General features: G+C 44.4%; 1 protein-coding gene across 7 annotated transcripts in view; it reads left to right on the top strand.

Moving 5' to 3' along the window:
* Window positions 1–27,908, top strand: part of FRMD5 (FERM domain containing 5) — a 330,818-nt gene that overhangs the window by 245,346 nt on the left and 57,564 nt on the right. The window contains exon 1 of one of the 7 annotated variants that reach the window (XM_055363576.2): window positions 22,495–22,957. The exons of the other annotated variants lie outside the window; for them this stretch is intronic. Coding sequence (XP_055219551.2) covers window positions 22,943–22,957 — 15 coding nt within the window. The 5' untranslated portion in view covers window positions 22,495–22,942. Of the gene's footprint in view, window positions 1–22,494; window positions 22,958–27,908 lie in introns of those variants that run through there. 7 annotated transcript variants of the gene reach the window in all.

The raw sequence follows: 27,908 nt of genomic DNA, 5'->3' as shown, positions 1-27,908 counted from the left end.
GCCAAGCTCTGTAGAAAGAGATGCTATGGAAATGCTAAGTAAAACGTCATAGTTGTTGTTCAGATATGGCAAACCAGGATGAGTCAACCCCTTTCCCCTCGCACACATTATCACCTACACATTTTGGGATGGTGTTGGGTGAGAGTCATCTTTATGCCTGCCCTTCACTATTACTCATCTTACTTTGGCCACCCAGCTCTCACTTTGTCCTGTCACTCATCCCCTGCATTTGAAGTAGGGAAGCATATACAGGTACTGAATAATTTGGGGTCTGTAAATATAACTTTTGAGTCACTATCACATGGTGCCTTTGTGGGCCAGGACAGTACCCAGTGCAGTGATGAGCTTGCCCATCTACTTTGGGTCTCAGCCCTCTAGCAGGCCTTCGTCTCCTGGGTAAGCAAACAGGCAGAAGCATCTCTGGCCCAGAAGAACGTCCCGAATCACAGTCTGTGCAGTTCTGTGCCAGCCCCGAGGGACAGCGTGAGAGCAGAAGAGATGAGAAGTGCACAAACTGAATAGCCCTTTCCTGATGATATTTAATTGAATCTCGGCATCGACAGGGCTTGGCCAAGTAGCTTGCTTTCCCTCACGTGCAGCTCAGCTCTGGCAGATTTCTCTTGTAATGATCATTCTACCCAGGTAGCACAGAACTTTTTCATAGAATGAGGACTTGGGTAAGGATCAAGAAACGTGGGAACCAGTTTAAACTGTGCCATAAACTTTAGGCAGTCATTTAACATCTGTGAGTTATTTTTTCTTCATTTATAAAGTAGGAAGAATACCCATCCTACTGGTCTCCATGAATTTTGTGTCTAAGGCTATAAAGTCACATCATAGCTGAGAATACCTTTTGAAGGTTATTTTTATTACTAGAGTCAACTATTAACACAATTAAGTGCAAATAATACCACCCATGGAGGTAACAGATGACAAGTACCTTGTGGAAACCTGTTATCACTCTTTCTGTTGGCACAGGAGTGTAAATTATAGCTAAGGTGTGAGGTTTTTATTGTTGTGAGGGAAGTGGTTGTGAGGGATAGCTGTGGTAAAGATCAAAGAAGGATCTACCGTAGTTCTCCTAGTTCTGCAACAAGGCTTAGTGAGCGATATGGTCCGACTGTAAAGAACAATGTCTACAATGTAGGCCATAACAGTAGTGATTCTTCGTTTATGTTTTCCTGTTGCTATCTGACCAAGCCTTCTTCTCATTGCTGATTTTCTTTTGGTTGTGGAGTAGGAGTGATGCTTGCTTCCTAATTCTGCTCCCTCTCCCACCCATCTCCACCACCAAGGATTGAGCCATGCTTGAGAGACGGGGATGCTACCAGAGAAAATCCCAGAAAGCAGCCAGCAAGAACTTTGTGATGCAATGGTCCTGTCCTTCCTCCATGTTTTACCTTGCAGAATCTGTGCAGTTTTGCTCCCCTGGGAAAGCCCTGAGAACTCTTTAGCAGATACCAAGACTATGCTGCTAAGTCCTTCTGATTGAATTCCTTCACTGGACATTGGGGTAGAGGGGAAGTCCCTGTGCTGTGCTCTTGGATTTCGTAGCCCCTGGGGCAGCTCAAGGCTCCTCTCACATCTAAAGCAGAATTACCAGTAGAGAAAAAGTCATTCTTAGGACCACAGGACAAAGCCTTAGTGGAACTGCTCGAGGTCTAGCCCCTGGCTTCTGGGGTTCTTCAGCAGTGGATGGCAGAGGCTATCTTCCTAATTTAGATAATTTCTCAGGACCAGATTAGCCTCTTTCTCAGCTGCACTTTTTTTCTCAATTCTGCTTTCTGCTGACTTACAGTTTTCCTCAAGGAGCCAAACAATTTTTCATCTGCATCTGCCTCTTCTCCTATTCACTTCCCTTCCTGGGTGGATTATTCCAGAGTTCCAGCAAAGCTGCCTTCAGCAGCCTCTGACAAAAGCTGCATGCTGACCGCATGGCTGCATACTGGCCACACATGCCCCTTTGACCATCCCAATTGAAGAGGACGCAGCTCAGAAGCTGCAGGCTCGCTTTCTTTTCATGTTTTCTTGGGAAATCTCAGAAAGTGCAGTGTTCATTCCTGGAAGCAAGTCTGCAGTGCTGAAGCCTTGGTCACCCAAGCGTTCCCTCTGCATGGTGGCCGTGCTCCCAGACTATCCAAAATGCAGCAGCACATGGAAAGAGACAGGCTGCTGAGGTGTTATTGGTTCGCAATACCCTGATAAGGAGATTTCATTCCCTTCTTGCTGGCAGAGTTATATAGAGTAATTACATAAGTACTGCTGTGACACTGGGCGGAATCTCATTAAAAACTGTATAAAGAACAATTGGGTTGTGCTAGAGAATATTCATTTTATTTCAGTTGAGTATAATCCCTGTAATAGAACATTAGCCTGAGCATAAATACTGGTGTTGCTCCAGCTCCCTGATAGAATGTATTTGGGATGTATATTTAGTGCAGCATTTGCTTATGTGGGGCATGACAGAAAATCATTATGAGGCAGGTCCAGATTTTCCCACCTGGTGAGGAAGTTGCTCGCTGTGCTGAGCAGATTGTTGTTTGTTTTTTACCCCTCCTGGGAGAGCTACTTGTTCAGCTTGGATGGGACAGTCTATGGCAGTTTGACCACATGGCAACTCTGAAACACACACACACACACACACACGCACGCACATACAGACACACACACACACACACACACACACACACACACGCACGCACATACAGACTCGGGCCCAAAAGAATGTGTCCCCTTAGCAGGTTTAGCCTTCCACCCAATATGTAAGAGAGGCCTGGTCAGGGGATTTGTCTTGTGTTGTTGTTCCTTTATTTTCAGAAAAGTAGCAGGCAAGTCCTTGTTTAATATAAGGATGTTTTTGGTTGATGGCATGTGAATTGTCCCTTCAGCCTTGCTGAGCATCACTCATCACAACAAACAAGAGCTATCCTAAGTAGTTTGCTAATACAGCAGTTTAAGGCTCAAAAGCATTAAAGGACAATAACATCTAATACAGTTACACCACTGTACTGTGCGTGATTTACTTTCACACATATTATCTGGTGTGTGGGGAATTCAGTAATCCATTCTTAAGTATCCAGAGCATAATCTGTTTGGTATTTGAAGTCTAAGAGCACTATGAATTATTTTCTTTATAAAATATTTTTCATTATAGTTCTAGTGTTCTATAGCATTATAGGGCAACTACAATCAACAGCAATTTATTATATATTTTCTTTTCTTTTTTTTTTTTTTTGAGATGGAGTCTCACTCTGTGGCCCAGGCTGGAGTGCCGTGGTGCGATCTTGGCTCACTGCAAGTGCCGCCTCCTGGGTTCACACCATTCTCCTGCCTCGGCCTCCTGAGTAGCTGGGACTACAGGTGCCCGCCACCATGCCCGGGTAATTTTTTTTGTATTTTCAGTACAGATAGGGTTTCACCGTGTTAGCCAGGATGGTCTCGATCTCCTGACCTTCTGATCTGCCCACCTTGGCCTCCCAAAGTGCTGGGATTACAGGTGTGAGCCACCACGCCTGGCGCTATTTATTGTATATTTCTAATGGTAGAAGAACAGATTTTTATGTTCTCAAAACAAAGAAATGATAAATGTTTGAGGTGATGCATATGCTAATTACCTGATTTGATCATTTCCTCTGTAGATCTTCTGACTGGCCCACCTGAATTTTGTTATCTGGTCTCACACCGCATTTCGAGGGAAGAAACCAAGATTAATCATCCTCCATTGATATAAGGGGCATTATATTGAAGACTATATATCCCTGTTGTTAAAAGTCAGTGTCACTTTGCCTGTAATCAAAGTACCAAAATGATGGCAGGGGAAGCATTCAACTGTTAAACAGCCAGCCTCTCCGGTTATTAAAATAGTGCTGAGCAAGGCAGCTGGAGTAAACCATTTTAGAATCTGGGGTTTGCTGTCGCTGGTAAGGATGTCCCAGCTGTGCCTTATTGTCAAAATTCTCTTCATCATCTCAGGATGCCAGGTCCCAAGCTGAGCTCACTCTGGGGACTCAGATCCATTGAATGGGAATGCTTGGCCTCTGCCCACGTTATTTAGGAGCTGCAGGTGAAACTGAGGTTAAGAGAGGCTCAGTTGGTGTCTCTGTTAATGCATCCCTGCCCACAGGAATGGGTGTGAATGCAAATGTATTTCCAAGTATGCCTGAGGTAGCTGAAGAGAGACTATAGAATCATCATCCCCAAGGACTTGTCATCAGCTTTCAGTCTATCGTAGTTTAAGCATGGCTGTTTGTCTATGTGAATGCGTGTTTTAAAGCATGAAACCAATTTTCCTCCCCAGACAATGGCCTGCTCCCTTTTTATTGAGGAAAATAGGATTGAATTTAGGATCTCATTAAAGGAGGCATGTGTCCCTCCTTGGTCACACCCTACTCCTTCCTTCACCTATCCACCTTCCCGGTTGTACAGAAGCACATCTAATACACATGGCCTCTAGGGCAGAGATCTGAATGGGTTTCTTCAGAGGCTGCACCATTCCACCAGTACCTCAGCTAGGAGGGCTGAGACCACTGAGCAGTGGGCCTGAATTTGTAACCAGAGCCTGCCCAGATGCAGTGTAGGACAACCTCTAGCCTTCCTGCACACCAAGAAGGAAGAAGGAAGCAGTTCAAGAAACTGAGGCATAATTGTGATGACCAATGCAAGTTCCAGAGCTCCTGGCTGCCTGACACGTGTGCCCTTCCCAAGCCATGGAATCTCCATGCAGCATGCAAATATCTTCTTCTTTCATTCTTTTTTTTTTAAAGTTAGCAGAACTCCCTGAAGTGCACTTACTCTCCAAATATGTACGCAGCACGATGTGAGAGATCACTTCTGTCTGTAATGGATGCCTTGTGTCCAGGGTATTTTCCTGGGTATTGTGTTATTCAATTTAGGACTCCTAATGCATGATTAATGTGTGTTTAAACAGTCATTGCCTAATCGGACTGCTTCACCTGTAAGACACTGGGGAGTACACAAAGCCAACTTACAAAAAACACCATTGGCTATGTGGAATGATGCAACAACTGTAGTGTCGTACAAGGAATGAACATTTTGAGGCTGATATGGTGCCCATCTCATCCTGTAGTTTCTACCAAGCAGGACTTTCAGAGGCTGGCTTCTAGGACCATTTGTTTAATTCAGTGTTTTTTTGAGCATCTATCAGGCAAGACTCCATGAGTTCCAGAAAGGGGAATTGGATGTAGGTTCTACCTGAAGGGAGCTCACAGTTTAGTAGGAAGTAGAATATGTTTGTGAATAATTATATCACTGGGTGGAAAGTTATGAGGGCCCTAAGACAGATTTTTAAAAGGGATGGAAAGCCCATCCCATTGTGAAGGGGAACCCATGTGGACATTGAGCATAGATGGTAGTGGATGGGACTGAGGGGAAGGGAAGGAGTAAGAAGCTCACAGTTACTGCTAGGGATGTCAGGGAACCTTGCAGGGGCTTTGCAGGGCCTTTCCCAGTCATCCACACAGGCCACCAAAGTGGTAAGTTTGGGTGCCTGAGGTGTCCCCATTGGTGACCCTTGCTGAGCTCTTTCCCTGCAGGCTTTGCCTACTAACCATGGAGCCCTGCAGCCTGCTTAGTGCTTCTTTTGGCATGTATGTCTGTGAAGCAGGAGAAGTGTCCCATGAAGAGGTCCCCAAATTCTAGATTCTTACTCACAAAAATATGATTTGAACTTAATGAGCTGTGGACAGATGGCAAATAGGAAAGAGAAACTAAGGTGGTTGACTCTGAACATTTTGGTCATTTTCATTTTCATCTCATTTGCAACCCATCAAGGTTCTTAGAAGATTTGCATGTGACTCATCACAGAATCTGAACCCTCAAAGTGGGTCATGCCTGAAAAATGGATGAGGAGTTTTCTTCTGACAGATGTTAGTTAGGGGACAGTACAGCCCTGTCCTTTTCGGAGAATTCTTAGAACTGGTTGCATATAAATAGAACCTGAAAAATGGGAACTTAGCTTTAAGGTATCTTATATAGAGTGAGGGAGTATTGGTATGTGTGTGTATTTATACATACTTTGGAAAAAAATATGCCCTCCTTATGGAAACTGTTTTATAAGTTAGGCTTGTAATTGCTACATGATTCAACCACCAAATTACCGAAATGTTCCCCACAAGGAGGATTTGACATTTAATAGAAATTTTAATATAATGGAATGAATATGTCAAAAATCCACACAGATTTTTAATTCTTTAACTTATTCAAATTTGAATTTAGAAGAAAGGATGGTTTCAGGTAGGTTTTTTTCTTCCCCCTTGCTTACAAGTAATGGTGGGTGGCAGAAATGTACACTGAAGAGGACTCCGGACTTCTACCACTATATCCTAACAGTTTCCCAGGCAGCAGCCATATATTAGAGTACAATACACTTTCAATCCCTTTTATCCTGTCAACTTGGTTATTTTTTGTTATTTTGGAAAATGCCATATGGCACAATGATTATATATTCAGGTTCTATAATTAAACTGCTTGGGTTCAATTCCCAGCTCAGTCACTTACTAAGCAAGTTTGCCTGCTTTCTCTATACTTTGATTTTCCCTTTTTTAAGTGGGCGGGATTGTGGTACCTACCTCATAAGGTTGTTGTGATGGTTAAAGAATACATGCACAGTGCTTAACACAGTACCTGACACAGAGTTAGCACTCAGCTAACATCAGCTTTCTTTATCCTTCTCTCCTTACCCCTCCTATTCAGGATCTACACCTGTGGGAGAATAAGCCCAAGGATAGTTATTAAAAATTGCCAGCTTGGCTACTCGTTAGCTTTTACTAACATCTGGGATAAAAGGTTTAAGTACTGGAGGGGTTTGAAATGTAGTAGGGTTTGAGTTATCAGTTAATCTTCCTGTATCCCAGCTGCCTCTGCTTCAGCAATAAGGGAGATTGAATTTATGAAAACTAAAGCTTTCCCAGGCCTCTACACACTCTGTCTGATATAAAGTGCACCTGTGCTGTCTCCCTGGGTGTGGCATTCCTCCCTGCCTTTCTGATTGTCCTCACCTCGGTCCATGATGCAACCATTCATCCCCTTGCCCTCTCCATCTTTCTTTCTTTCTTCATTCCTCTTTTTGTTTCTCATGTATTTCCATTCCATGAAACCTCCTTAAAACCAGGGATTATAAAAACCATCATTTTGAAATTAAATTTAGAATTTCAAATGGATTTTCTTTTGTAAATTGCTTTTTATAAAGCCATACCCAAACACTATAGGAAGATAGTTTTAACTGTCAACTTTTGCCAAACTCAAAGTTATCAGCATGAAATTGAGAGATGATAGCTTTTAAATATATGGAGTTTGGAAAACAGAATAAATGGAAATTGTATAGCCATGCACAGCTTTTTGTAATCTACCAAGAAGTCTATTTACTAGCTAATATTCTTCACATATACTCTCACACTCAAGGTAAATATCTAGCAGCCACCGCTGTGTAATGCTGGCTAAAAGTGAAGCATCCAAGACATTTATGCTAGGAAATTTAGATTTTAAAGGATATTATACAATGAAACAGAAGTTGCTTAAGCACCAGTATTCATTAAATTCTATTCAAGTGATAACTTTAAAAGTAGACATTTCTATAGGTTCCTTTTTCTTTTGAACCAGTTCACCTCAAATTGACAAGGTGTACGGGAATTTAAAAGCTTGTACTTTTCCAGCTTATGAGTAAACTGAGAGAAGTAGTTTAATGCTAGAAATGGTGTTACCTGGTGTTCTAAAGACTGAAATTACCTACCAGACTTCCAAAGCATCTACTTTAACTAACACTAGTAAATAAATTAACCAGGTCATCATTCAGAATGTGTCTGTCTTTTAGAATGAGCTTGAAGTGTTTGAGGAGCACAGAGGAGGCCATGTGACCACCATGTAGGGAGCAGGGGGACAGAAGAGAGCAAACTGAAGGTGGAGACCCCCTTCCATCCTGGGAACCCACTGCCCCATCTAGCAGAACTCTTTCATTAAACTTCTTCCCTCAACCACCCAGATCCCAAACCTTCTCTCCTGAACACAAGACAACCCAATCCTCTACTTCCTTTCCCTCCCCTAAGACTCCCAGACATATCCTTCATGTTTTCTAATGCATTTTACATTATTATGTTAGAGATACCCCAGAGGCTGTGTGTTGTGGTGGAAAGAGAATGAACAGTAGCTCTAAGGCTGAATTTTCTCATCTGAAAAATAAAATTAGAAATAATGTGTGTAAATAAAGTGCATGGCACATAGTTAGTGCTCAGACTCTGCCAGCCTGAACGATATCCCTTTCCAGCCTATGTTATTTCCTCATGTACATGTGTATATAAATATAACAGGAGAAAACTATTAACTTATAAGTATTTACAGTCATGCTATACACGCACACACATACACACTGAGGAACAAGAATCCTGTAGTTGCATGGCTAACCATGCTGCCTTTGCTGTGATAAGCAGAGAAATAGATACAGCTGCAGATTTAGAACAGTCAAGAACTTTGCCTTTAAAAGAAGAGAGAGAGAGATAAGAGAGCAAAGGACCTGGATAGGACTGGAAGAGGGAAGCCAAGAGGAGGAGAGATTTGGGTGCTGTCAGAGGAAGTGAGACTTTGGGGAATTTTTTTTTTTTTTTGAGACAGAGCCTCGCTCTGTTGCCCAGGCTGGAGTGCAGTGGTGCGATCTCGGCTCACTACAGCCTCCGCCTCCCGGGTTTAAGCAGTTCTGTGTCTCAGCCTCCCAAGTAGCTGGGATTACAGGCACATGCCACCATGCCCAGCTAATTCTTGTATTTTTAGTAGAGACAGGCTTTCACCATCTTGGCCAGGCTGGTCTTGAACTCCTGACCTCGTGATCCACCTGCCTTGGCCTCCCAAAGTGCTGGGATTACAGGTGAGCCACCATCTGGGAAAGACATTTTTAAAAGATCTGGGGGGCAGGGGGCAGAGTTTTGCTTTCTATGGTGCAATGTGCCCTCCCGTCCATATGCCTAAGAAATCTTCACAAAGGTTATATTACACTTCAGTACATTTACAGTGGGATGCATGCAGTTGTGTGTCCAAGAAGTTCCATGTGGTGTTTTTGTATGAGTGTCCTATGTTGGCACAGGATGAGGGCTTGGCAATCATATAAAAGGCTCAGGTACCCAGGACCTACTTCATTCATAATGATATTCCACTGTAACAAGTAAAAGTAATTTCATATTTAAAAAAAAATTGAAATGTCCTCAGTAGTAAATGAAATCAGTTCTCCTCTGCCTACAACTGACCGTGACTTTGGCTTTTGTTTAGTATTCTTTCTAGTTCTTTGGGTTCAGGAAAATTTTTTATTTAAAAAAAATGACATTTTTAATGAAGGGAGTCTTTACTTCCTATAATGACCAAGCACTTCCTATTGAACCAACTCTCCCACAGATAAGTGTAAATGTTGAATAAAATATAAAAAGCAACCACCTAATGCCACTGGAGCATAATAAAAAGTAGGCAGGGTAGTGTAGGGTCTACCCTTGGAAGAAGGAAATGGCAGTGGGTAAGTTTCCCATTTTTTAATGGCTTTTAGATTAAGGAGATGTCCTATCTGGTGTCATATAAACTCATAGAAACCTGCCGGGCACTATGGCACATGCCTGCAATCCCAGCACTTTGGAAGGCCAAGGTGGGCGGATCACGTGAACTCAGGAGGAGACCAGCCTGGGCAGCATGGTGAAACCCCCCCTCTATCAAAAAAAAAAAAAAAAAGATAAATAAACTTATAGAAACCCACAGTTTCTATCAAACCCACAGAGGCCACAGCTTGGGATAACCACAGCAGCTGGACAATGAGGAGGAAAATTCCGGAAAGGAGAGAGGCAAATGGGAAGCCCCAAATTCTGTGCATAAATCCTGCCCAAATATCTGGCTGACCCTTTAACTATGTATGCGTGGGACAGACTCCAAGGAACCCAGCCAAGCCTAAAAGAACTGTGACTTTTGAATAGCAGTTCTTTTTTTTTCCTTTTTCTTTTTTCTTTTTTTTTGTTAAGACACAGAGCCTTACTCTGTTGCCCAGGATGGAGTACAGTGGCGCAATTGTACTTCACTGTAAACTTGAACTCCTAAGCTCAAGCAACCCTCCTACCTCAGACTCCTGAGCAGCTGGAACTACAGGTATGTCCCAGCACACCTGGCTAATTTTTTTTTTATTTTGTAGAGACAAGGTCTTACTATGTTGCCCAGGCTGGTCGGGAACTCCTGGCCTACAGGCAAGAACCGCTGCTCCTGGCTGCATCTCATTTTTTAAATGATGAAAATTAATTTTTGGTTTATTGAGCATTTAGTTTGGAAAAATATTATTTTCATAAGTACCTGGGACTTTAGAATTTGTCAGCCAAGAGCCCTCAAGAACTCCAATCTTTGAGGATACCATTTCAGAGCTAGTTTGTTGAATGCCTTCTTGGTGCCCAGCTGCGTATGCTGGGGAATTTAAATATCTTTAGAAGGTTAACACATACACATATGAAATTAAATAACAATGTCAAAAGACCTCTATACATTGTTCATGCCATAGGAATTAAGAAAAATCAGCTGTATGCTTGTGGACTACTAAGATATATAAGATAGCCCTTGTACTTAAGGAGTTTGTGGAGCTTAGTTTATATAGCAACATAGTAACAGAATATTATAAATGATGAAATAATATACAGATAAAGGAAAAATTACTTCTGGTGGAAAATAGAAGACTTTTTCATGGACTCAGTACCATGTGGTCTAAGTGTGGAAGGCTGGCTAGAATTTTGACAGGTAGAGACAAAAGAGAATATTTTAAGCAGAGGAAACAGCATGACCAAAGGCACAGAGGTGGGAAATAAAGAGATTGGTTGGGGAATGTTATGTAGCCAGATTTGCCCAAAACAGTAAGTGTGTGGCAGCTTGGAAATGGGAAGGTAAGTTATATGTTTGAATATTTGTCCCCTCCAAAACTCATGTTGAAATTTAGTACTGAGCCAGATGCGGTGGCTCATGCCTATAATCCCAGCACTTTGGGAGGCTGAGGCAGGAGGATCACTTGAGCCCAGGAGTTCAAAATCAGCCTGGGCGACACAGCGAGATGCAACTGTACAAAAAATTTAAAAATTAGCTGGGTGTGGTAGCACAACTCTGTAATCCCAGCTACTTAGGAAACGGAAGCCGGAAGCTCTCTTGAGCCCAGGAGCTCGAGGCTAAAAATGAGCTGTGATCACACCACTGCACTCCAGCTTGGGTTACAGAGCGAGACCCTGTCTTTAAAAAAAAAAAAAAATTTAAATGTTGTCCCAAATGTGGCATTATTGAGAGGTGGCAGCTGGGCGTGGTGGCCGAGATGGGAGGCACTTTGGGAGGATGGGATGGGAGGATCGCTTGAGCCCAGGAGTTTGAGACCAGCCTCAGCAACATAGTGAGAACTCATCTCTACTAACAATAAAAATATATAGTTAAAAAAGAGGTGGGGTGGGCGCAGTGGTTCACACCTGTAACCCCAGCACTTTAGGAGGCCAAGGTGGGTGGATCACCTGAGGTCAGGAGTTCGAGACCAGCCTGACCAACATGGCGAAACTTTGTCTCTACTAAAAATACAAAACTTAGCCGGGCATGGTAGCGGGTGCCTGTAGTCCCAGCTACTTGGGAGGCTGAGGCAGGAGAATCGCTTGAACCCAGGAGGTGGAAGTTGCAGTGAGCTGAGATCATGCTACTGCACTCCAGCCTGGGCAACACAGTGAGACTCCATCCCAAAAAAAAAAAAATTAGCTGGTCTTGGTGGCTCACACCTGTAATCTCAGCTACTCAGGAAGCTGAGGCAAGAGAATCACTTGAACCCGGGAGGTCGGGAGGTGGAGGTTGCAGTGAGCAGATTGCGCCAGTGCACTCCAGCCTGGGCAACAAGAGCGAAAACTCCGTCTCAAAAAAAAAGAAGTGGGGCCTTTTAAGTGGTGATGAGATTTGTAAGGGCTCTGCCCTCCTGAATGGCTTAATGCGTTAATAGATTAAAGGGTTAATGGATTAATGGGTTATCATGGGAATGGAACTGGTGGCTTGCTTAGAAGAGGAAGACAGATCTGAGCCGAGCACATTAGCACACTCTGCCCCATGATCATGTGATGCCCTGTGGCACTTCAGGACTCTATAGAGTCCCCACCAGCAAGAAGGCTCTTGCCAGATGCAGTGCCTTAACCTGGGACTTCTCAGCCTCCATAATTGTAAGAAATAAATTTCCTTTCTTTATAAATTACCCAGTTTCAGGTATTCTGTTATAAGCAACAGAAAAGGACTAAGGCAGTGGCCGATGGGATATGGCACTGAAAAGATAAGTAAATGACCAATCATGGAGAGCCCCAAGTGCAAAATAACAAAGTCTGCTTTGCTGTAAGTAGAAAGAGGGGTCACAATGGCCAGATTTGGTAAGGAAAGGCTTCATGGACAGTGTGGAACTTTTGCCCTGAAGGAGAGGTTGTATTGATTTTCTAGGGCTGCCATAGCAATCACAAACTGGCTTGAAACAACAAATTTATTCTGTCATAGTTCTGGAAACTAGAAGTTTGAAATCAAGGTGTCAGCAGAGACATTCTCCCTCTAGAGACTCTAGGGAAGAATTCTTCCTTGCTTCTTCCCAGCTGCTAGTGGTTGCTGGCAATCCTTGCCATTCCTTGCTTGTTACTACATCATTCTGACCTCTGCCTCTGTCTTCCCTCTGTGTGTGTCTATGTCTCTTCATGGTTTTCTTATAAGGAACCAATAATTGGATTTAGGTCTACCCTAATCCAGTATGGCCTCATCTTAACTAATTACATCTGCAAAGACTTTATTTCCAAATAAGGTCACATTCTAAGGTTCTGTGTGAACATGAATTTTGGGGGACACTATTCTACCCAGTACAGAGGTGAGTTAAAAGTATCATGAAATATCCAAGGTCTTACAGTTCTGGGCCTACTTAATCCTTAATATTAAAGTACTCTCTTACGGCCAGGAGCAATGGCTCTCGCCTGTAATCCCAACACTTTAGGAGACCAAGGCAGGAGGATCACTTGAGTCTAGGAGTTTGAGACCAGTCTGGGCAACATGGCAAAACCCTGTCTCTTTTTTCTTTTCTTTTTTTTGAGATACAGTTTCACTGTTGTTGCCCAGGCTGGAGTGCAATGGCACAATCTCGGCTAACTGCAACCTCCACCTCCTGGGTTCAAGCAATTCTGTCTTCCTCAGCCTCCTGAGTAGCTGGGATTACAGGTGTGCGCCACCACACCCGGCTAATTTTGTATTTTTGGTAGAGACAGGGTTTCTTCATGTTGGTCAGGCTGGTCTTGAACTCCCGACCTCAGGTGATTTGCCCACCTCGGCCTCCCAAAGTGCTGGGATTACAGGAGTGAGCCACTGTGCCCAGCCGGCAAAACCCCATCTCTACAAAAAATACAATAATTAGCTGGGCCTGATGGCACATGCCTAAAGTCCCAGTTACTTGGGGGGCTGAGATAGGAGGCTCTCTTGAGCCCGGGAGGCGGAGATTGCAGTGAGCCAAGGTGGTACCACTGCACTGCAGCCTGGGTGACAGAGCAAGACTCTGTCTCAAAAAAGAAATATTCTCTTTTATGGAACATTAGTATTCATGACAGTATATTATGTGTTATGATTAATACCTAATTATTCATGACTCATTTATATTTTGACTCTTATATGTTGTCATTGGTAGTAACAAGAATTTCATTTCACTGTAAACATTTAAAATTAAGATATCACTAAATACTAATCCCAGCCTTCTCCCTGTCTTTTGCTCTCTTCCATTGTTCCAGATGAGTAAGGTTAAATGCATTTTTTGGGAGAAGAGGGTTATAAAACCCTCCACAAAATCTGTTTTCTAAAGCAAAGCCATTCTATTAAGCAAACCTAAGTTTAGATTGTCAAAGTCCCGTAGACTCTGAAAAGCAAGCTGTTAAAACTATAATGAGTTTCGGTGTTGCTGCATTTGGAAATGCTTGCATCTCAGCAGCAGTCCTTGTACTAGACTGCTCTAGGAGAGGGAGGGGGCAGATGTCTGAGGGACTCTTGTCTTTGAGGCCATCATTTCAGACATTAGTTGAAATTCCATATTCTTGACCTTCATACATTCTTTAATTATGAATTCCTAGCAGTCATAATTTGTAAAAAGCATATGGACAAATCCCCTAATGACAGATCAGAGACGATTAACTTAAAATATTTAATTCAACTCAGAAGAACCAAAGATGAAATATCTTCTTCCTTCCTCTCCCTCTACGCCTATACCAGCAAGCCTGGCTTTTTCTAACAATATCCTTAAGCTTTGGGGATTCAACTTAAAATGAAAACATTTTGCAGCTGTCATGGCTAATTTGACAATAAATATGAGCATCAGTAATTCTCTTAATATATTTCTTGAATAAGAATCTTAGAGGTAAGAAAATATTGCCTCCAAAGGCTCCTGCTGATGGGCTACGTCTTCAGATGTATTTCATGTCTGGAATTGACCCACTTTCTTATGAAAATGATCACCAGTATAGAACTCAAAGTTAGTGTTTAGGTGCAGCTGAGCTCACAGGAGCAACCCCCCCACCCCTTAGTTTTCTGTGCAGAATTAGTTTCAGTTCTGCTGGCCAGTCTGAAAAAAAGCACTTAGAATGGTATTTGCTAGACATAATTTACTACTTTTATTTTTACAGCTTTTATGCTGTCAAGATTTATTTTTTAAGTGCCCGCCATATTTCAAGAAGTGGGCATACCAGAAGGAGTAAGACAAAGTCCCTATTCCACCCACCCAGCTCTCCATGATAACTTATAGATAATTACAACATATCGAGAAGCAGATACAACATATTGACAGGGTTATGTCCAGAATGCTATGGAAGCTCAGAAAAGAGCATCTAAAACTTGCTTTAAAGAAATGTACAAGTAGCCAGGCATGGTGGCACACACCCACCTATAGTGCTAGCTACTCAAGAGGCTGGGTGGCAGGATCACATGAGCCCAGGAGTTTGTGGCTGCAGTAAGCTATGATCAGTCACTACACCCCAACGTGGGCAACACAGTGATCCTGCCACCTCAGCCTCCTGGGTAGGTGGGACTACAGGCACACGTTACCACACCTGGCTAATTTTTTGTATTTTTTGTAGAGATGGGGTTTCACCATGTTGCTCAGGCTGGTCTCCAACTGCTGGGCTCAAGCAATCCGCTTCTTGGCCTCCCAAAGTGCTGAGATTACAGGTGTGAGCCACTCTGCCTGGCCCAAACATGATTTCTATGCTTTGATAATTGACTTCAACCTTGGTACCTACAAGAAGATAATGTATTCTAGCAAACATTTTTTTAAAACATAGGGTTTGCCAAAACAGTGTGCTCTAAAAAGAAATCAATGCAGTGGCTGATCTAAGAAATCTTAATTATTTCCTTAATTAATTCAGTAGTCAGAGCCCTGAAAATATTAATGACCCATTCACCAAAGTCATTGTGATAATACTCGATTTAAAGATAGCTTTTCAACCTGTTCTCCCAGCCTCCTTGCTGAACGGAAATTGTCCTCCATTCCTAATTCTCATTCATGCCCCTCTTCAAATTGGTCACTTAAATACTATTTATTCTGCCACCTAAATATTGATTTAATTTTTATCCTCACTGCCCTTATCTTATTGCCTATTATAGCTCACCTGTATTGTTACAGTGATTTCCTGACTAGTTCTTAGCATGGTATACACAGCCCTTCACCATCTGGCATTTGTTTACCTCTCCATATTGATCTGCAACCGACGTCCTTGTACCAGGGCAGTTATTTGAAATTCCTAGAACATGCTCTAGACATGATGGTCTCACTCCCACCAAACTACCCCTGCACCTTGTACATACCTCTCTTATAACAGCTATCATCCCATTGTAATTTGGGAGATAATCTCCCCTTCCCAAAAATAAGGTTCGCTTTCTAATAAATGGATAGTCAAGGGAATCATTCTATCATTTCTCATCTCTAGAGTCTCCCTGGGCGGGAAGAATGGGCACAAGAAATAGGGCCCCATTACTTTCTTGGAGTGCAGGGACGACTTGAATGCACTGAGGAGGCTGCCCCAGAAACTGTTCACTGACTGCATCTTGCACAGTCTGATGCCACTCGCTTTTTTAAGCATCTTTTTTTGTTGTTGTTGTTTGTTTTGAGACAGAGTTTTGCCCTGTCGCCCAGGCTCTGGAGTGCAGTGGCTCCATCTGAGCTCACCGCAACCTCTGCCTCCCAGGTTCAAGTGATTGTCTCTCCGCAGCCCCACAGGTGGCTGGGATTACAGGCACCCGCTACCACGCCTGGCTAATTTTTGTATTTTTAGTAGACACAGGGTTTCACCCTGTTGGCCAGGCTGGTCTCAAACTCCTGACCTAAGGTGATCCGCCTGCCTTGCCTCCCAAAGCGCTGGGAGCACATGAGCCATCATGCCTGGTGCTTTTCTAAGCATCTTTGGCAAATGAAAAAGAGCACCCCAGCCTGGCACAGTGGCTCACACCTGTAATCCCAGCACTTTGGGAGGCTGAGGTAAGTGGATCACTTGTGCCCAGGAGTTTGAGACCAGCCTAGGCAACATGCTGAAAACCCGTCTCTACAAAAAAACAAACCAACATTAGCTGGGCCTGTTGGCACATACCTGTAGTCACAGCTACCCAGGGGGCTGAGATAGGAGGATCAATTGAGCTCAGGAGTTCAAGGCTACAGGGAGCCATGATTGTGCCACCACACTCCAGCCTGGGTGACAGAGTGAGAACCTGTCTCAAAAAGATAAAAATAAATATATACATTAATTAATAAAAAAGAGCACCCCAGAGAACAACTATAAGACACTCTACCTGGGGAGAAAAACCCACAGAGCCAAATGAACTTGTCAATGGTGCATCTTTTTACTGAGGCAGGAGCTTTTCTTGTCTTGAACTGATGACTTCCTTTGGCACATGCATGTCATGCTGAAGATTAGGGAGATCTAGAGTGTGGAAAGGAAGAACAAGATTAATAACAGCCTTTGGGGAATATAGAGAGGGTGTATATAACCTTTCATGTTATCCCTGGCACCTGCCTCATCAACTCCCCCATCTGGGGGATTTGGGATTGGTTATCCACTGATATTTAATCTCCAGGATATAGAAATTCAGAAATGTTCTGATCAAAAAATAGATCTATTGGCTGGGCGCAGTGGCTCACACACCTGTAATCCTAGCACTTTGGGAGGCCGAGGCAGGCGGATCACCTGAGGTCAGGGGTTCGAGACCTGCCAGGCCAACATGGGGAAACTCCGTCTCTACTAAAAATGCAAAAAAAAAAAAAAAAAAAAAATTAGCCAGATGTGGTGGTGCATGCTTGTAATCCCAGCTACTCGGGAGGCTGAGGTTGGAGAATTCCTTCGACCTAGGAGGCGGAGGTTGCACTGAGTCAAGATCGTGCCACTGCACTCCAGCCTGGGTGACAGGGTGAGACTCTGTCTCCAAAAATAAAATAAATTAATTAATCTATTAAGGATGAGCATGGTGTCATTAAGAAAAAAGAATCTAAAAAGAAATCTGGCTTTAAATGCAGCTCATCTTTTGCTTCATAATCTTCAAATATTATTGGCTAAGTTACTGGTTTCTGTTAAATTTTGAGGCTTTCCCTCTTTGTGTACCTTCTTGGAGAAGCCCAGCCTCTATACTGTTTTCAACAGGAGTGGTGTTCTGGTTGAAGCAGGCCAATAGTGCCCAGATCTAAGGAATCCAAAGAGTTCAGAAAAGAATTCAAGCAATGGGCTGTATATATGTGCATAGCTACCAATTTATAAATATAGTCAGAGGACTATAAAGGCAACCCAAAGCTGCAAAGAAGGATGGAGCTGTAGGTTGCTTCTGCAGCAGCGATATGAGAAAATCAAAAAATAAGAGTCTAGCGTTTTGAAAGAATGTGAGCTTTGGAGCAAGGCAGCGTGGATTTGAGTCCCATGTACTAGTTGTGTTGTCTTAGGCATGTCATTTAACCTCACTTAATAGAAACTTTCCTTGTGAGATTGTTGTTAGCATTAGAGATAATGTTTGTAGAATGCTTTGCACATGGTAGGCTTTTTTTTTTTGAGACGGAGTCTCGCTCTTTCGCCCAGGCCAGATTGCCAGTGGCGCGATCTCGGCTCACTGCAAGCTCTGCCTCCCGGGTTGACACCATTCTCCTGCCTCAGCCTCCCGAGTAGCTGGGACTACAGGCGCCCGCCACCATGCCTGGCTAATTTTTTGTGTTTTTAGTAGAGACAGGGTTTCACTGTGTTAGCCAGGATGGCCTCCCAAAGTGCTGGGATTACAGGTATGAGCCACCGCTCCCAGCCTGCACATGGTAGGCTCTTAAGAAATGGTAGTTATGATTTGGGGTTTCTGTCAAGAGTGGTGTGATGGATGCTAATACTCCACCCAGGTCCCCACTGGGGTCCTGTTGGCAGTGGTCAACATTCAGTTACTGCTTGAGACAAGCTTATAAAAGACTTGGCTATCTTGGCTTAACTTGAAACAACTCTAAAGGGCCACTCTGGCTCCAGATCTCCCCATGGTCCAACCAAGTCAACACTAGGCCCACGTGGCAGCTCAGGTTCTCCCTCTGCTCACTCCAGCTTTCTCCCCCTCTTTTCCATGGATGTTGTTCCCAAGAGCACTTTTTTTTTTTTTTTTTGAGACAGTGTCTCACTCTGTCACCCAGGCTGGAGTGCAGAGTGCAGTGGCGCGATCTTGGCTCACTGCAACCTCAGCCTCCCAATTTCAAGCGATTCTCCTGCCTCAGCCTCCCTAGTAGCTGGAATTACAGGCACGTGCCATCACGCCCAGCTAATTTCTGTATTTTTAGTAGAGACAGGGTTTTGCCATGTTGGCCAGGCTGGTCTTGAACTCCCGGCTTCAAGTGATCCACCTCCCAAAGTGCTGGGATTACAGGCATGAGCCTCCACGCCTGGCCGAAGAGCACTTCTTAATAAACATCCTTCATGCTAAACTCTGTCCCGGAGTTTATTTCCTAAGGAATCTGACCTGTGACAAATGATAAGGCCGGTAGCCAATTCTATGTTATCATTTATCACCCATTGATCTGAAGCCCAATGATCCTATGCCATTTTGGCTAGGTGTCAGGTTTAGAAAGACAGGCAAAGCATCAGAAAAACTGTAAAGAGAAAAATCTTAGAAATGTAACACTTTCCTATAGAAAGGCATTTGATAATTTCCAAAAGTTAAAAACATCCTAAATCCTGCTCCACATGACCCCAAGAGCATGGCAGTATTTTTTAGCATCAATTTCCTAAAAATAACTTGGCTATGAGGTTCACATCAATATAATTAAGCAAATGTAATTATTAGTTTTTTCCAGCATTGAGCTTTTAATTCCCTTTCCAATGGCAAGGACCCAGTTAGCGATCTTTCTGGAAGCAAAGCCATTTTACTTGCCTGTGACTGTGTTGGTTGTATAAGAAGTTACTTTAGAACCGGGCTGTACTGTCGGCATCTTTCTGGAGTTGAGACTGGGAGCCCCTTGTCTCACTCAGCTTCTTCCCCTTCCCTCCCTTCCCAAGTACAGCCTATGTAGTTAGAATCAGCAAACTAGACAAAAGGCAGAACCCAGCAGACCGATTCTGAAGTGAATGTCTAGAGTTAAGCTAGACTCTGATTTGGACAGGGATACCATCTCCAGGAATACCCTTACCCCAGTTTGATCCTCTGTTCTTTCCTACACTGATCTCACTGGGTATTAGGAGTTGAAGACTCAGGAAGGAGGAGCTCATCAGGTAATTAGCCTGGTCATAGTCATTTAGTAATTAATCAACAAATACTTCTTGGCCGGGCATGGTGGCTCATGGCTGTAATCCCAGCACATTGGGAGGCCAAGGCAGAAGGACCCCTTGAGCCCAGGAGTTCAAGACCAGCCTGGGCAACATAGGGAGACCCCCCCCCCCCTTCAGAAACTTTAAAAATTAACTGGGTGTGGTGGCGCATGCCTGTGGTTCCAGCTATTCTGAGGCTGAGGTGGGAGGATCGCTTGAGCCCAGGAGGTCAAGGCTACAGTGAGCAGTGATTGTGCCACTGTACTCCAGCCTGAGCCTCAGCAACAGAGCAAGACCCTGTCTCAAAACAGAAACAAAAACCCACAAATACTTCTTGAGGATCATGTACAGGGCACTGGGCTGTGAACCATCAATGCAAACACTGGACATCATGCTTCTATCTCTCCCAGTAATGGAGAGGAGAGTGGACTTAAACATGGGAAGGTTAGCATTAGGACAGCTAAGCGGTACAGGCAGTGCATACCATGAGATCAGAGAAAAGATGGCTTTTCCCAAGTCACTTTTTCAGGTATCTCTAAACCGCGTGTCTCTGCAGCCTTGAGATAGCTCAGGTAGTGCCTTGCTCAGATTAGACCCTCGGTAGATACACACTGAATTGAGTGTTTTTCCCAACGGTTTTCCATCGACTTTTTGGCCTTCAAATAACACAATATTCAGTTGGCAGCAGATGTTAAGATTTTTTTCAGCAGTAATATCCCAACCAGTGTTGCCGTGCAGAGGCACAGAAGATGGCAGGGATGCGCCAGAGGCCTCAGGGAGCCGCTGGGCTCAAGGTTCCTGCCTCCCCTCCACTCGCCCCTACTCTTCTTGACCAAAAACTGAAGAAGGAGCAGTCACACACTTCCAGAAAACTTGCCTCCTCTGTTTGCTCTCTCTATCACACTGCAAAGCCTGGACCATGGTTCTTCCTGATGCTCTGGGGACCTGGTCATTCCCACCCTACCCCCAGTGCACATTAAGACATACATTTCCAAGCCCAAGAATTATTTATTTGTTTATTACTTATTTGAGACAGAGTTTTGCTCTTGCCGCCCAGGCTGGAGTTGCAATGGCACGATCTCGGCTCACTGCAACCTCTGCCTCTCGGGTTCAAGCAGTTCTCCTGCCTCAGCCTCCCAAGTAGCTGGGATTACAAGCACCCGCCACCACACCCGGCTAATTTGTTTTTGTATTTTTAGTAGAGATGGGGTTTCACCATTTTGGCCAGGCTAGTCTCAAACTCCTGACTCAGATAATCTGCTCTCCTTGTCCCCCGAAAGGGCTGGGATTACAGGCGGGAGCCACCACACCTGGCCCCAAGAATTATTTATAGACCAAAAGACATCTGTTGCTGCTCAGCCACTGAAATACCACATCTGGGAGAACCTTCAGGAAACTAACAAGTTGAGGGACCCAATGGTACTTGTCTCAAAGCACATCCACAGCTTCTGCCTCAGCCACGTTTCAGAGGCTCTGCCTCTGGTTAAGTGAGATGAGGTTGCAAGGGACACTTTATCAGCCCCTTTCCATCTCTGTCAGTTCCTATCCCTTCTTTATCTGGACAGTTGAAGAGTTCTCAATCTTATATACAAGATCATACAAATAAATCTTTGTTCCCCACCCTCACCCCAGCCAGACTGTCACCCCTAAAGCCCTCACATATAGAAATCTAGCAGTCCTGCTGCTGCCTGGGTTATAGTCTAGGAAATAGTGGGCCTGGGAAGGACAGAGGCTGGTATTAGCCTGAGGATCCACTCTGAGAAGATCTTGCAACGATCCTCATTTTATGAGGCTGGAGGCATTAGATGATCTAATGGGACTTTTCCATCGCTCACAGTGGAATGTAAAATGACCAGACTCGTAGCAGGATAATAGTTTCACATAATGGTGTTCACTGTGTCAGGCCTGCTAGAGGCAGTTTCTAAAATTGAATGGATTCTGTTTAGTTACTCTTTCCATTTACTTTGAGCAATGGCCCTGAGTTTTTTAGATTAATTACACTAGCAATAAACATCTACCTGTTAAAGCTACCCGATTATCCTTTTTAAAGAAAAAAAAACTTTTTTAAATCCTTGTTTAGAAGATGGACCTGGAATGTTATTACTTTGATTGACTAATAACAGAATCAGAGGATTTTGAGCACATAAGGGGACATGAGATTATTTGCAGATAGAGAAACTGAGGCACAGAAAGGGAAAATGACCTGCCCAAGAGATCACAGTCAGAATGTGCTTTTTCTTACTCCCATCACTTCCCTCCTGCCGCAAACTCCCTGCCAAAGTTGAACATGGAGGACTTGCCTCCTTGGCATGGAACTACATGCTCAGAGCATATTTCCTATACCCACCCCAACCCTCCATGGAGGGGCAGCTGGATCCTCTCTCAGGAAAAGGAGAGAAAGGAGAAGGCTGGTCTTGACAGCCAAGACAGAATTCTGACTAAGGAGCCTCAAGGAGCGTAGATGTAGGGAGGAGACAGCAGGATGAGGTACTGGGGCACCTTCCAGCCCCGCCTCCTAGACAAGAGAGCCCAAAGGCCAGGATAGGACATGTTCTGGAACAGACTCCCTGTCACTGACAGCAGATCTGGGGTGAGAAGGGGAGTTCTTTCCCCAGATTGAGTTTGATGATAACTGTTGGCTTTATTTTCTGATGATCTAGTTCATAGCAAAAGTGCAGTGAGTTTTGAGCTAGTTAGCCGTTGAAAATAAATGGTAATTGGGGACTCGAACTTGCAAGCCAGAGTTGGGTAGCTGCCCACTGTCATGAAAGGCAGAATTTAAAAACCTGGTAGGAAGAAGCAGTGTTTCTCTGTAATGTTTAACGCACAGTCTAATGCTCTGAAGTTGGTACTCTTGTTATATGAAAACGTGGAAGGTTAATGAAAGTGGGGTTTGTGCTAACAGAGTTGGATTGTCACAGAGGTCAAATATCTGCTTCTCTTTCCCTTATCCCTGTAGTCTTGGCTTCAAGAGCTACAAGACCATCAGATGCCGGTAATCCCCAGACCAGCAACAGCAGCATCACCTGGGAACTTGTTAGAAATGCAAATTCCCAGGCCCCACAGCAGACCTATGAACTAGAAACTTCAGGGGCGGGGCCCAGCAATCTGTGTTTTAACAAGCCCTCCAGGTGATTCTGAGGTGGACTCAGCTGTGAGAACCAATGGTCCAGAGTATGGTATGCTTCCTAATTTGCTGTTTATTAAGGAAAGTCAGCCTTCTGAGTGAGCTAGCTGTCTGCCTCCTATCTTGCCTCCTTCTCCTCTTCTCCTCCACCAGTGGGACAACCACTATTGGAAGATTCGGGGTTTGTCCTACTGCTTTCCTAGGCCTCGGTATTTGTACAGGAAACTGTCTCTCCACCTATCTGTCTGGCTCCGGGCCCCAGCTGTCTCACTCCTCTCCTGGGACTCTCACTATTGTTGTTCCAGTGAGGTTGTTTCTACTCAGTGCTGGGAAGGGAGGCATAAACCTGGCTTTTGTTCCTCTAGTGGGACCACAGATCAAGGCAGACCATGGAACTCTTCTTCAGAGTTTTGTTTGCTGTGACAAGGGGCTTTCAAGGGAGGCCCTGGCTGTCCTTCTCAGGAGAAGCAGTGAAAATGACTTGTCTGGTCCTGGGATAGGATGCCAGCAGCTGTGTGTGACTGGGCATGCTCAGGGGAAGTTGGGGCTTCAGTCAGAGAGCTGTGGGCCCTACTTGCCCATCCCTCTCTCATTTATCTGTCAATATCCTGTTGTGCAGTGCCCTGGGGAATCCCAGGGGGAAGAGTCTAATGCTACAGGTAGCTCCCGTAGGTTTAACTACAGAGGGAACCTGTTCTGTTTTTTGAGAGAGATCAGGGCGCTGAGTTAATTTCTTGAAATATATTTTGCCAAATGCTTTTTTTCTTTTTATTCTAATTAAAGCCAAGGCATTAAAAGGTATAGTGTCTATTGGAATTGTGTCATATCTTATTCCCCTTACTCAGCTCCTCCTTTCTAGGGAGCATGTCAGGAGCCTGTCACAGAAGCTCTGCCTTTGTCTCTGTGGCACTGACTAGAAACTGCCAGGCTTCTGAGGGGATTTGGTTTGATTACATATATTTGAAATTTTCTATTCTTCTGATCAGGAAAAAAATAGCCTTGGGTAAGAAGAAGACGCAGATTTGTACTTTAAGAGCCGCTTTGGGCATATTTCCAAAATGGTAGCCACTCCCAGATCTTGGGGACACTACAAGGTGGACATGTAGCCAAGATCCATTCATGCATTCTTGTCCAGGGAGGACAGGCTTCTGTTGCTTGAGTGCATTGACTCGTTGCTGAGGCCTTGTGCATTCAAGTCCATCCATCCTGGAGGAAGAAGAGGTCTCAAGAGGTTGAGGAGGTTGGCACGAAAACTCACAGGGTTTTTATGTATATTTTGTGTCTTGATTTTAGCCTCACAGTCATCCTTAGATGTAAGATTAACTCTGTTTTATAGATAAGGAAGCTGAAACTTGAGTACATTAAGGGATGGGTCTGGGATCACAAGCTGAGAAGTGGCAGACCAGGGCCTTGACTCTGAGTCTACTTAGTGCTCGTTCTCAAAGCCTTTGCCTTCCCAGAGCTCCTCCCCTTTCTGCTCCCTGTGCCTCAACTTCTAAGGAACATAAGTAACCTGATAGGAGAGTTGAAAAGGAAACTGCACCCAGACTGCACTCAGGACTCAAAGATCCTGACCTGTTTGCTAATGAAATGTGTCTACCTCAGGATCCATCACATATGTTGGCACTGGCCAGTAAACAATTTTTCTGTGAAGAGGAGGGAAATAATCAAAGAGTTATGAGGACGAGTGAGTTTATCATATTTCTCCTGACCCTGGCCATCCAGGATACTCCCTAAAACCCCAGAAATTCCCAGATTTTGCCAAACATGCATTTGTCTTTTGCAAAGAAAAAAAGAAAAAAGAAAAAAGCAGCAATAAAATGAGTTGTCAAACTGTCCTTAGGGTTGGAGCAAGGGGAAGTCGATCTTTACCCAAATTCTAGATTTTCTTTACAAGTTACTTGAAGCAGCGTTGTATGAGAAGTGCAGCTGTATTAGAGAATGTGTGTGTGTGTTGGGGGTGGGGATCGGGGGGTGTAAGTGAGAGAGAAAGAGAGAGAGAGAGACAGAGAATAGAGAAAGAGAATATGAGCTTCACAAATACAGAGCAATGAGTTTTTTCCTAACAAGCCTGGCTGAGTTTCCAGTAGTTCTGCAGCTGTGACATGACTAGTCCACTGAGATATTCAGCACTGGTTGGAAAAATACAACTAAAATTTATTCAATCAATAGCAAGATGCAGTGATGCTTTTAAGAGTCACCTTACTTATAAAAGTGGCTTCACCAAAGATAAGAAAGATGAACGAGTTGTCTGCTTTTCTTCAGACCTGGCTCTGTTTTTCTTTTTCTTTCTAGACACTTCACAGGGTACAAAGATTTCATATAGAAATGAGACACCTTGTCTCTTGAAGCATCACCATTGATATCTCAATAAGACTAGCCCTCTTGTTAGCCCTGCTCTTACAAGCTGTACAACAGCAGGTTTGAAGTTCTGCTCAGAGGGTCTTAATTGCCCTTGTTGAGTCTGCTTTGGGCCATCTGTGCTGACAGAACACTTAGTCCTCCCTCCCATGACATTTCCTTGCGCACGGTGACCTCCATGTTCCAGACTGAATGTGATTTCCCCACCCCACGTGCACGTCCTGCGTGTCACACCATGTGGCGATGAGCAAAGCCAGTTCTCTGACCCAAGTGAGGACTGCCAACAGGGCTCCCTGCAGCACTGCACCTGGCATCTGAACCTAGAGATATCTGTGTGGCTTCATGAAAATCACCCCAGCTCTCAATTTGCATGTAGAAGGGAGTTGTTGGGGCAAAGAAGTTGCTGTATTTAAGGATTTGGTGAGAACAGTGGCTAAGAAGCACTGATCCTTTCTCCTTCTGAGCTCTGATTTCCCTCCACTTTGGGGCCTCACCACTTCTCCAGGAGCCACATGGTTACGTGGCCCCACAGCAGCCTCCTGGCATTGTAGTCTAGATACCAAGAGCCTGCTTGGGCCCCGTTCTTCCCAGCCTGATGGCTGAGTTCTGAGAGTAGGAAACAGAAGGGAGTACCTGGGTAGGGGTGAGCTATGGCCCTGCCACATTTGTGGTGACCTGCTACTCAAGAGAGTATTGCTTGCAGATGGACGTCTCTGCATTTACCCCTGGAATGAGCTCTCTTAATCTTCTCCCAGAGTGAGCTGGCTGCTCTTCTAGCTGCAGCCTCAGCAGTTCCTGGACAGATTTCATTGGTTTACGACTAAGCAGGAAAAGTGAGCTCCTGGGCCAAGAGCTCAGCAGGGGTTCCCTCCCTTCAAAGAAAGTGTAAAGAAGGTGCTGAAGTTAGGGAATCTGAGGTTCTGCTGTTAGCACTTGTGCCCCACACCCTCCCTCTGCCTCAGAAAGCTGGGCTGGGTGTAGCATGTGACCATAGAGGCAGGGACTGCACCCCAGAAATTAACTCACACTTTTCTGCTCCGCTCACTAATGCCGTGGCCCTGAGAAGATGACCTACTGTGGCTGTTCCTCTGTAACATTAAAGTGCTTTTACACAGCATCTGCTCTGGAATCTGGCAGACATCAGCATGCCACTCATGCCCTCACACCACTAAAAGGCATGGAAGGAAAGCAAGGAAGTCTTTGGCCTACAAGAAATTTAAATATAAAGTTAAGCTAGAATGCAGGCTGAGATGCCATCCCATCCCTGGTGCCTGTTTCTTCCCCGGCAGGCCTCCAAGGACAACTCGTTCAACTGTTGTCTTTCCTCCAGGGTGCCTAGTATCAGTGTGGCTTTCTTCCACCTCTGGACTCTTGTACTTTGGGCTACGGGTGCCCACTTTCTGTAATCCCTCCATTTTACCTCTGCCTTCTCTAAGGGCCCGTGAAACCAAGGCCAGCTACCCTTTAACAGATTGTGAACCAAGATCATAGCATGTAGCCAGGAGGAAGTTGGAATCACTCTTACCCTCTGCTAGACTCAACTTCGTTTGCACTTGCTTGTGAGGTGCTTGTGTGCCTCACAAGTAAGCAGGATTGAATAAAGTGGAGCCTAATGAGTGGGGCTTTCTGCATCTTGGCTTCTCTCATCAGGATGCTGCATGCCAGAGAGCCTGGGATTAACCTCATCCATGATGGGTTAAAATAAAGCTCCTCTCCTGCCCATGGATATCAATGATGAGACAGAAAATGCAATTAACCTTGAATAGTTTAGGTCACTGGCCCAAGCTTGCTTACTGCTTGCTGCCTCAGTCCCTTCCCTAAAGAATAGGCAAACCATAGAGAACCAGAACCAGGCGTTCCAGGGAGGAGCAAAAATAGGAATTATCCCACCCTCAGAGCTGCACAGTGATTCCAAGAGGCTCATGAATCATTCTGTGCACCATATAGAGAGAATAAATGGGTTGTACCTATATGCACTAGTATTTTCAAATATGTATAGGCACTGTTGTGGTTCATAAAATATAAATTTATTTTTTAAACGAGTGCTTAATAAGTTATTTTGATCCAATAATGTCTTTGGGAAGAGAATAACCTCAGAAGTAGCTGCAGGGTGAGGATTTGGGTGCTCTGCCTCAGCTCACTTGTCCTGAAGATAAATGTCCTCAGGCTTGGAGCTCTGACTTTGTGACTAAACAGTAATCACCTGTCAGCGCAAGTGCCTGTTTCTCCAGTATAATCAATGGCACAACATTCAACACACAGTTTAGCCACAGTGCCAGGGCACCTGCAGGCAAAGGGAAGGGAAGACGGCTTTGCCATCTCATCAAAAGAAAAGACTGTCACAGAATATTCCAGAAACCCCTGGACTTAGGACTGGGAGACCATGGAGAGGGTATCCCAGGACGCAGCTGGCATCAGGAAGTGCAAGGGGGATCCACAAGCCCAGGAAGTTGTAAAATTCCTAAAATCTTGCCCCTGCCGTTGGCTTGTAGGGAGCCCATCATGATGGTTCAGCTGCATGTGATTTCACCCAGTGCTGCCTCAGGCCACTCCACCAGCCACAGGTGTGAGTGCCTCAAAGGAAGGGCTTTGTCGCAACCCTCTGTGAAAGGTGCCTCTGCAGCAGAGCTCTAAGTTGATTC

This window comes from Gorilla gorilla, chromosome 16, assembly GCF_029281585.2.
Source record: "Gorilla gorilla gorilla isolate KB3781 chromosome 16, NHGRI_mGorGor1-v2.1_pri, whole genome shotgun sequence".
In the NCBI taxonomy this organism is placed as follows: Eukaryota; Metazoa; Chordata; class Mammalia; order Primates; family Hominidae; genus Gorilla; species Gorilla gorilla.
This window is presented reverse-complemented; position numbering and strand designations above follow the sequence as displayed.